Source organism: Dermacentor variabilis, chromosome 2, assembly GCF_050947875.1.
Source record: "Dermacentor variabilis isolate Ectoservices chromosome 2, ASM5094787v1, whole genome shotgun sequence".
Classification (NCBI taxonomy): Eukaryota; Metazoa; Arthropoda; class Arachnida; order Ixodida; family Ixodidae; genus Dermacentor; species Dermacentor variabilis.
Genome location: NC_134569.1, coordinates 142,050,364 through 142,061,619, shown reverse-complemented (window position 1 = coordinate 142,061,619; position 11,256 = coordinate 142,050,364). Strand labels below are relative to the sequence as shown.

General features: G+C 45.3%; 1 protein-coding gene across 1 annotated transcript in view; it reads right to left on the bottom strand.

The window, feature by feature from the left end:
* Positions 1–92: 92 nt before the first annotated feature.
* Positions 93–11,256, bottom strand: part of LOC142570472 (high-affinity choline transporter 1-like) — a 35,624-nt gene continuing 24,460 nt past the window's right edge. Inside the window, exons 3-6 of the mRNA XM_075678857.1 lie at positions 7,519–7,626; positions 2,566–2,721; positions 1,629–1,777; positions 93–257 (exon numbers count right to left, since the gene is read on the bottom strand). Coding sequence (XP_075534972.1) covers positions 93–257; positions 1,629–1,777; positions 2,566–2,721; positions 7,519–7,626 — 578 coding nt within the window. The remainder of the gene's footprint in view (positions 258–1,628; positions 1,778–2,565; positions 2,722–7,518; positions 7,627–11,256) is intronic.

The window sequence follows — 11,256 nt, the reverse complement described above, 5'->3', positions numbered from 1 at the left end:
TAAGCCACCGCGGCGACTTCTTTCGCGCACAAAGGCCCGTTTGTTATAACAAGGTTCGACTGATGTCGCGATACCATCGCTGCGCCGGTAAATCAGCTTGCACCGACCTGCCAAGGGATGCCGCCGAAGACGGTCATCAAGAGCTGGTCGACAATCTGGCTCACATCTCTCGTGTCAATCGAACCGAACCACTCGCTGTGCGGCGGGCCAATAGTCCCCACGGTGTTGCTTCTCAAGAAGAAGGCCACGCTCACCCACTGCGTGCACGAACACGTTTCATTATCATGGTCGACGAACAGCGCGAAACGTCACAATATTTACGCACGTGACACACAACTGTAAAAAAAACAGACCTACATATAAGCTAGGCCAGTGAAAAACGCGCTAACACACTATGCAGCAACCGTCGGAGCTGATTGCCTAAGTGAGCAAACACATTTCCAACTCCGTTGAGTAATCCCTGGAACTTTCTCGATCGCTGAAATGCATCAGACGAACGAGCAAGACTGTGAAGACGGCATGCTTAAACGCGTTAACAGGGTTTTGATGATTAAAGCATGATGTAGTGGCGTGCAATGCTTTTTGGATGAGTAAATTGCCAAACATTCCTATCGAGTCAATGAAATATTTTACATTTTTAAATATAGAAGCTTTTGATTTGCTGTGCTTTAGGCGTTACCAGAACACACCAAACTTCCTCTGCACAACTCAACGCCTCTCCGTATACCTGATACGAGGCGAATGCTGACAACGCTGCAGTCCGGACGTGAGGGCGAACGCTATCCTCCCCGTTACGGACGAAGCATCCGATGCGGGCGCACCAATCGGAGAGATCCCCGCAAACGTCCGACGCCCTCTCGCAGCATCTCGTGAATGCTATGTGGCCATACCCGCCACACACACACGGGAATTCCCGAGCACGTAGGCGCGCATTCTGAGCGCGACCAAATATGAAAAAAAAAGAGAAACACTCCACCATACACTAAGAAAAGTTTACACCCTTTGAGTCGTATCTTGCCACACAACGATAAACGTCATCTGTCTTGCCCGCATTTCCTTTCTTTACCGGTACTTCCAAGTCATGAACGGCATGCGCGTTATCAGCGTGCCAGAGCATTCTCGACAGGAAAGTCGACAGGAAAGTTTTCAAGAAAGGAAACGCAAGGAAGACAGATGACGATTATCCTTGTGTGGCAAATATACACCCCAAAGGGTGCAACTGTTCTTCGAATGCAGCTACCAAAGAAAGCTGTTTGCTTTCAAACACTGCACATCTTATATCCTGTTTTAATCCCAAGACTCCATTCCTAAGAAGGCAGGTTGGGGAAGACGGCGTCGAAGTCTGCTACGTCGCAGGCAGCGCTGCGGTTCAGCGAGCAGACGACGCCGAAGAAGGTATCATTCGCTGACCGCTGACATCAGTAATCGGCATAACGTAAGTAGTTGCAGGCTAAAAAAATGACAGTTTACGAAGAAATTTTATCCTCATAGTGTGTCGCTTTGCACTTTGGCAGGTTTAGGACGACTTTGTACAAAAGCAAGCTGTCGTTGCCGCTTTGTTTTTTTCTTGAACGCGCTCCTTCGACAGCTCATTGTTTCTCAGCGAGCGTAGATGGCGCTTCACTCACCAGACCGAAGATGGTGCTCACCACCTGGAACGCATCCGTGTAGATCACCGAGTAGAGGCCGCCCAGCGATGTGTAGAAGAGGATGATGGCGGAGGACAACACGATGACGGACGAAGAGCCGACGTGCGTTATCGTCGCCACCGTGTCACCTGCGTAAGCGCAGATGTGCAGCCTAGCTGAACACTGTTCCAGGTACAGAGGTGTGTGTGTAACGATGCTCCTCATAATAGGTACAGGTGCGTGGAGCGCTGGCTGGTGTGGATAAAAGTGACTTATTTCGCTGGTACACAGTTCCACGTATTTATTGATGCGGATATCAAGAGGAAATTATGTAGGACCAGCGGACATCCTGGAATCTGTGCGAAGCGAAGTTTTCGGAGACCAGTTAATCAAATGCCCTAAGTTTGCCAATTTCATTCCTGCGTCCCTGCGTCAGTGAAAGTGGCGCCCGCGCATGCGCGCTCGCGCACCCGTGCTACGCAACGGGACGCACGCGGTGATGATCTCAAGCAGCTAGTTTAAGCATTGGCAACGATAGAACTAAGCATGAAATTGTGGCCTAACCATCATCGTCATCATCACGATAAAGATAAGCTGATGATGATGATGATGATCAGAGCATCGGGCTGTTGCGCCGGGAGACCGAGGTTCCATCCCACCACCGGGCACGTAATACCAGACTCTTTATTTTAGCGCAAGCTATTCGGCGAGACTTCAGGGGCGCTCAGCAGGCACTGTCAGACAAGCCCGGGAGGACTGCATGGTTGAGAAAGCTCGGCTTTGAAAATTCGCTAGGAGCCACGCTGTTTCATGCATTTCGCGATTTTATGTAGAACGCCATTCTATTTATGCAACGTAGAACATATTTGCAAGATGTGTCCGCTCGTAGCAGCCAGTAACCTAAGCGGAACGAGGTTGAAGTGCAGTGCAAGCTCACCCAATGCGGCCAGTATGGCGGCCGTCCAAAATACTTCTCCGCAGAGGGCGGGTAGGCAGAGGGGGACGGCGATCCAGCGGCCGTAGTGCTGCTGGAACGGGTCGAACATCGTGAGCGCCTTCGTCACGCGCATCTTGCCCGCGAAGAACCGGCCGCCTGCAATGAAGTCCGCAAGAAGGCGGCGCAGCGACGACCCAAAGCCGTTACAATGGAGCCCATACACTCTAAAAATGTTTACACCCTTAAGGGCATTGGGTTGTCCCACGCTCTTAAGTAAGATTGCACCCTTTTGGGGCTTATCTTGTCCCGCAACAACAGTCGTCAACTACACTCTTATAGAAAATTGCACCCTTTGGGTCGTATGAAGACACGACTCAAATCTTTGTCTTGTACGAATTCCCTCTCTTTAAGCTGCGAGCCCGGTACTTCACTCCAAAAAACGTTTACACCCTTTGGGGTGTATATCTGCCACACAACTATAATTGTCATCTGCCTTGCTTCCGTTTCCTTTCGTGAAAACGCCGCGCCCGCTACTTTCCTATAGGCAATGCTATGTCATGCTGATAACGCGCATACCGTTCGTTACTAGGAAGTACCGGGCTCGCAGCGTTAAAGAAAGGAAATGCGGACAAGACAGATGACGTTTATTGTTGTGTGGCAAGATACGACTCAAAGGGGGTAAACTTTTTTAGAGTGTAAACAAATGTACACCCTTTGGGGTATATATTTGCCCCACAATAATAATCGTCATCTGCCTTGCGTGCGTTTCCTCTCTCGTTTCCTCTCTTGAAAACTCGGCCCTCTGTACATTCTAAGAACAGTTTACACCCTTTGGAGTGTCCCTTCTGCCACACAACGATAATCGTGATCTGCCTTGATGCGTTTTCTTTCTTTAACGCTGCGAGGCCGGTACTTTCCAGTAACGAACGGTACGCGCGTTATCAGCGTGATAGCGTTGCCGACAGGAAATGCTATCATGCTGATAACGCGCATGCCGTTCGTTACTGGAAAGTACCGGGCTCGCAGCGTTAAAGAAAGGAAACGCATCAAGGCAGATGACGATTATCGTGGTGTGGCAGAAGGGGCACTCCACATGGTGTAAACTGTTCTTAGAGTGTACTTTCCTGTCGAGAAAGCTGTGTCAAGCTGATAACGTGCAAGCCCTTCGCGACTGTGATGTACCGGGCTCTAAGCGTTAGAGAAAGGAAATGCGGGAAAGACATGACGATTATACCCTACACCCCTAGAAAATTTTACACCCTTTGAGACGTATCTTGTCCAACAACAATAATCGTCATCTGTCTTGCCCGCGTTTTCTTTCTTTTAACGCTGCGAGCCCGGTACTTCCCAGTCACGAACGCCGTACGCGTTATCAGTGTGACGCAGCATTCTCGACAGGGAAGTTACGTGCGCCGAGTTTTCAAGAAAGGAAACGCAAGCAAGGCGGATGACGATTATTGTTGTGGGACAAATATACACCCCAAAGGGTGCAACCGACTTAAGAGTGTAAGAAGAGTTTACACCCTTTGGGGTGTATATTTGCCACACAACAATAATCGTCATCTGTCTTGCCCGCATTTCCTTTCTCGAAAACGCTGCGCTCGTTACTTTCCTGTCGGGAATGCTGTGTCATGCTGATAACGCGCATGCCGTTCGTTACTCTAAAGTACCGGGCTCGTCGCGTTAAAGAACGGAAATGCGGACAAGACAGATGACGATTATCGTTGTGTGGCAAATATGCACCCCAAAGGGTGCAACTGTTTTTAGAGTGTATCGTTGTGTTGCAAGATACGACCCAAAGGGTGTAAACTTTGTTTTAGAGTGTACGTTTTTCCGCCAAATTTTGCTCTCGAGAATGCTACGTCACGCTGATGACGCGCACGTCGTTCATAGCCTGGAAGTGCCGGACGCGCAGCGTTAAAGAAAGGAAAGGTGCGCAAGGCATATGACGATTATGGTTGTGGGAAAAGATAAAGGCCAAAGGGCACGAAACGTTTTTTTGAATGCCTGGCTAGCATTCTGACCTTTAGGGGTATACATTTTTTTATTGTGCACTACAGCGAGCCTAACTAGACTCTAAAAACAGTTTCACCCTTTCGGGAGCGCATTTGCTACACAAAAATAATCGCCATCTGCCTTGCTTGCGTTTCCTCGCTTGAAAACGCCGCACCCGCTACTTTCCTGTCGGGAATGCTATGTCATGCTGATAACGCGCATGCCGTTCGTTACTGGGAAGTACCGGGCTTCCAGCGTTAAAGAAGGGAAATGCGGACAAGACCGATGACGTTTATTGTTGTGTGGCAAGATACAACCCAAAGGGTGTACTTTTGTTTTAGAGTGTATACGTGCGATGAGAAAAGGTGTAGTTGAAAACCGTTGATTAATTCGGACCGTGACGCTGGGGTGCAGGGAAATATCTGACACGAGAATTTGACAGCGATAGCTAGGAAGTTCTATTTAATGCCGTTCTCGTGTGGTCTTTCGCAAGTGTAATTATTTTTACCTGGCACAAAAAGCCGACAAACTGGAAAACTTCACTTGTCCGCAACAACTATTCGATGTTACCGCTTAAACGGCAGTGTGGTAGCCATGGGAAAACTAAGCACCGTCTAGACACCCACAAGGGTGTTAAAATGTTCAGTGTGCAGTTATAAAGAACAGGCTTTTATGCGCTATGATAGTTCGATTCCCTCCAACTTACCAATATAAACATTGCGCCGTAAAGTTTGTAACTTATAAGTTAATTAACGTAATTACTTCAATTTGTGAATCGATTGCTGTTTCTCTTTTTTTTTTGGCGAATGGTGTCCACCTGCGCAGATAAATAACCTGTAGTGAAGTAATCCTGGTAAGTTTTGTAGTTATTATTTAAAACAAAACGAGTCTGACGCAGTAAAAACACAATATATTAGTTGAAATGCAAAAACACTATGCTGAGCACTCCTTCCCACACCGGGGCGATGCGCATTCAATAACTGCTCTTTTGCAGAGTGAGACACATTTTGTTTTTGAAGCGAAGTGCTGTTTGTATAAACGTAAAGATTGCATTACATTAAATCTGGGACCTGTGCACCCCGATGCGTTAACTTACACATTAGATTACACGTTGTATTGAATGCGGACTTGCGGACGTTAAACATGTAACCGATTACAATTGCAGTTATCCCATTCAAGTTGTAATTTATTACAGTGACCAGTCACTGCCTCAAGAAAGTAAGTGAGTAATTGCTAAAATAGGGGGATCATTTTTACGTTGCTTTTCCTCCTAACTGTTAATAAAATTGCACATACACAGTAAATTAAAAGATCTGGCCTGCCTCTTTGAGTTCATCCTCTGAATCCGATCGCCACGCTGCTGATCTTGAATAACAATTGCCTTTCAGCATTTCCCTTTTGCTGCCCTCGTTCTCTTGTGAAGACATCGGGTAGCGACACTGAATCCTCACTCGATGTGCGCGCAGGAGGAAAAGGCCGTGTCACAAGGAACGAACACTTTGCACACAACGTGCTCGTGGCTGGGTCTCCTATGGAGCGCAGCGTTCCACTGTTGTTGATGTATAATGCTCTCCCGGCAGGTCTGGTGAACAACAACGACAACAACAACAACAACAACGACGACGACGACCAAAAAGTCCGTAGGTGATTTCAAAGCGCATCAACGCAGTAGAGGCCCTCGTTACCTGTAGCCACGACAGCGCCGGTTCAAAACGTCGGCCGGCGTTTAGTGGAGCGTTGAGAAAAAAGAACATACTGAGTGCCCTGGTTTGCCTGTTTGAGCATGCACACCTGCAAGGCTGCCGCGTGGTACGACTACGGGCCTGCCACGAGGCAGCAGACTCCTGTTAACCGACGCAGCTGCATCGCCTGTTACAGCTTCCCTCGTCAATAAAGTAACTGGTTACGAGTAATTGATTGCTGAAAATTGCTTTTGAATTACACTGAACATTACTGAGGGCAAGTACAAAAAAAGCAGTCGTTCGATTACGAAACTACCTCGAAATTTATTGAATTACAGGTAATTGGGAATTCGTTACGTACTAGTGTGACTGAAGAAAAGCAAGGACAATAGTACGCATGGCAGTTAGTTATACATAATTTAACTGAGCGCTTAAAGGAAGCTCCGCTTCACATGGATTTTAGTATACGGGTTGGGTAGGCATAATTTTTTTTTCTTTTTTGCTCAGTTCTAGTACAGTCAGCATCAGGGGAAGCTCAGCTGTGTCTGTGGTGTTTGCTGTATAGCTTCCGGTATATTTGACAAACGTACCTATATATTTACTTGGAAATCACTATCGCACGCAGTGAAAAGTGCTCTTTCGAGACCAATATGACGACCTGCGTTATGCTCGCCTGACCACTCTAAAGGCTAAGCCCTCCCGCACACTATTTAAAACAGTTATGGGTGTTTAAAGGGCGTTTGGTCTGTCTCCCCTATGGTATAACACTCTCCCCCTTTAAGGCGTGTGGTCGTATCCATATCGCTAATGAGGACCAATGGAGCGTTCCTCTGAGACATTTTTCGTCGCAAGTATGAGAGTTCCGACATATAACACAAAAACTGCATGAACATTCTCGAAAACTGCATGAGCTGTCGAACTCTCGTGTCAGGTATTTCTAGGCGCACCAAGTGGTCAGTATTATTACACAGTTTTCAACTACGGCTTCTCTCATTGCAGGCGTAGTTCGAATTCGCTGTCCAGTGCAATGTCCATATTCTATTGCCTTAAGAGTAAAGGTGTTAGCCGTGGAGGAAACCGGCGCCCTTAAGGGTGTAAAGTCTTTATAGTGGAGCACGTGATACGTGTCAAGGTGCAATTAGTCTGAAGGTTACGCCATACTGTACTGTAGGTTTTGCTTTGTAGCGGCGGTCGTGATGGCGGCGATTTTTTTAAGGGCAACCAGGCAGGCTTCCCTGCTGGGTCAACCGCAACCTAATCGGGTCTAACAGCTCACCTATTAGGAGGCTGAGTGCGTAGCCGATTGGAGCGTGACACCGTATGATGCCGTAATTGAACACGGCCTCAGCGGTCCCGTTGAGGTAGCCTCCTCCGACCCAAGTTGCTGCGTTGAGGAGGGGAAGAAAGTCGGCTGAATCTATCGACGGTGACTGCCAATATCAGCGAATAGCGGAACGTTTCTGGAAGGTCATTCGCTTCAATAAGGCAAAGAAGCGCTCTTAGGCCTATATTTGTTGCAGTGAAGATATAGATGTAGTGTTTGTTGTTTAAGTGCGCAATTCTGGTGGAGTATATTGCCGTCAACAAGCGTATCTATAGGGGGCTATCGATATGAGCCGATTTCTCATACGTGCGTTGTCTGCAGAGGCGAGAGCGCCGGCACTGAAGGTGGCTGCCCTCCTCCACTCTCGCTGCCGCAACCCTCTCCCATTTTGCAAGTTGGGGATTGCTGGCTTTAATGTACCCTGCCTTTCATTTTTTCTACATTAAAAACGATACACACACACACACACACGCGCGCGCGCACGCACGCACACACGTGCACATACACGCGCACATACACAGCGTCAGCCTCCTTTGTAACGCACTTTGTGAATAGTCGCGTCATTTCGTGTTCGTTGCTTCCCCGCGCATGCCTTAGCAATGTAAACTGAACAGTTCGCTGAAGTTGTGCACTTATCAAGAGAGAGAAGGAAACACAGACAATTTATTGGAATTTGATCATGTCAGCCTTGCTATATGTGGTGCTTGCTACTTCAGATGAGGTGTTCGTATTGACGCGATGAAAATAAGCATAAAAACAAAGTGAAGAAAGAAAAAAAGCAACCCATTAAGCTGAGATGACTAACAAAATTCGAAGAATGTCTAGAAGACTTAACTGGCGCAAGTTTGGAAGCAAGGCTCTCGCGATTCGGATTAGACGGTTCGTTCTTCGGGCACATCTGCTTACATGGGTCATCGCTTTTCCGCAGAACCTGCACGCATTCTGCACCCTTTAAATTTCAAGTTACCTTATCCAGTGCAAATAAACTATAAGCTATACCAAAACGCCCACTTCTGTCCCTGGGCCGAAAATCACTAGTCGTTACTTTGAACTTATTGAGCATACCGGCTTTTTCATATATTCTAACATTTAGTTACAATATATGAAAGAGGAAAGACCACGCTTTGGCTGGTCCTGAACTGACGCATCCTGAGCCATTGTGTGACGCTATGAATGAATGCTGTGCTAAAGGCGTCTCTAGTGACAGGATGTATTGGAGGCCAGGTCTGGCTTGGACGTTATCAGGGTAGAACACTGTATGACAATGTGTAGGCCTTTAAAGTTCATCCTTCCTGTCTACCCTTACAAAAAAGTTATTGAGAAGGCATTGATATATCGTTCGTAAATGTTGAGTTTTTTTACTGAGGAATTATTGAGTTTGTTGGAGAATTGTTGGGTTGAGTGTTGTGGGCTCTTGAATATTGGACACTGAAATTTAATTGAAACACCATTGGGTATCTCAACATTTAATTGTTAAGTTACCATTGAATGTCCATTGTGCTTAGACGGCCCGTTGTGTTCTTTTTGTTGAATGGTTGTTGGGTTACCATTGATTCTGCACTGAACTGACGTTGTGGTAGTTCTGTTGACCTGTTGTTGAGTTATTGCCACAGCACTGAAAATTACATTGTGGCCCAGTTGACATGGCATTGAGATTTCAGAAGTCTCCAGTGCAATATGATTGATGTTTCGTTGGGCTAGTGGATTTGTATTCATATATTGAAATTGCTTTGCTATTCACACTTACATGCCCCGGTGCCTGCTCATAACTTTCCCAAACACAAAGAAAAGCAAAGGAGAGTCTGATCAACTTGAAGTACCTTTATTTGCACTAAAGATGCGTGCACATGAAACATTATTACAGTACATAAGGCACCATTACATCGAACCTGGAGACATAGGCTACTATCTAAAGCACTCTTAGCAGTGTAAATACATCTGAAAAAACCTATACATATGAACTCAATCAAAACCATCATTGCGGTCTTCACTTTCGGCTTAGGTTCATGACCAGAAGGCAAAGCGACTCAAAAGGCAGGGCTTAAGCTTACCCTTGTAACAACCAACTTTGAATACATGAACACTTGAAACTGCTTGCATGCGAATATACAAAAGACATCTGATTATGTTACATTAAAATGTTTCGCACACTAACACATCACAGGAAGAGCTACGGCTGACTGTGAGAAGGCAAAATAACAGACTTGAAACAAATGATTTCACGTAAATATATACAAGCTTTAGCACACGTCCCTCACCACCATTAAAATTTAATGAAATACAAAAGTAGACTTGCCTGAGCTTTCTTCGAGATGTATATATTTTCATGTTGCCCAATTATTTTATAGAATGACATCACTCAAGTTAGCTATTAATTTACGAGACATCATTTAGAAAGTTGTCGGGCATGGTTGACACCTGAATCATGTTTCTGACGAGCCAGGTTTGCTTTCTTCAGAAACAAACTTGCAAAACTTTTGTGTAATGAATGCAGCTTATCTCCCTGGCACAAGTCAAGAACAAACAGTACACCATTTGATTATGTTAATTTGGGGTACAGAAGAGTTTGTTGGAGGCATTTCCTCAATTTAGTGAGCTCATCTTCAGTTAATTTTTCTGGACTTGCACAAAGCTAATTGGAGCACTTTTTGGGGCCTTTTTCACTATACCCAGCAACTAAGTTGTACCTCAGTCAATAAAGAGATAAGGCAAGGCTAATACCTTGAACAATAAGAGAAAAAATAATTATTTAGCACAGAAAATTCGTACTAACACACGGTTAACACAATTCTAAACAGCCAAATAAATGGTCACCTGCATTTGCAGTATCAGGTACCCCAGAAATAGTCATAAAGGATGAGAAAAGGTTCCAATGACTGGACAGCCAGATTGGTGAGACAGTGAAAAACGCAAGTAAATGCTTATACGAAACACCAATGACCTTAATTGCGCAGGTAAAATGTTATTAAAATGCAACCAGAATTTTATTGCATTAAATACATAAAAGGTTGCATAAAAATTGGGACAAAGCAGTAACAAAGACCGAGGGAGATACAGCACCCGTATTGAAAATAAATTACAAGGGAAGTCATATACAAGCATATTTAAGCTCACGACAATTTTTTCTCTAATATATATATACAAAAAGAACTCATGCGCTTACCGCATAAAAAAGATTCCTGCGCCTGGAGAATGCAGCGCAGTACAAAGCAGCGTCATGAGAACCGAAAAGTAGAGCTTAGTATGTTTAAAAAATACAATTGCTTGCATACCTACAAACAGGCATGTGACATGTCATGCCTTGAATGGATGAAATTCATAAATCTTACACACAAAGGAAACTACCGTAACTCTTGTTGGCTTCCTCAGGGGACTCCTTGAAGTCGAACTAGAAAAATGTACATCTGTGTTAAAAACAAAGAGAAGATAAGACCCTATAGCGTTCTTCCTGAAATAAAGAGCGCAAATAACTTCGTGCATCAATTCTATGGACACTTCGCCAATTCGGTGTATATTTATATTTGACAACCACCCAAACAGAGACGAGAAGGATGAATTATGGTAGGAACACATGAACGCTGTTTCAACTAGAAGTTTATTCGTGAAGACAAAGATTTTAAACACACTGGCCAACTTCACAAAGAAAAAGCAATGGATGCGCAGCAGAAACAGCCCAGCACAACCAAAAAA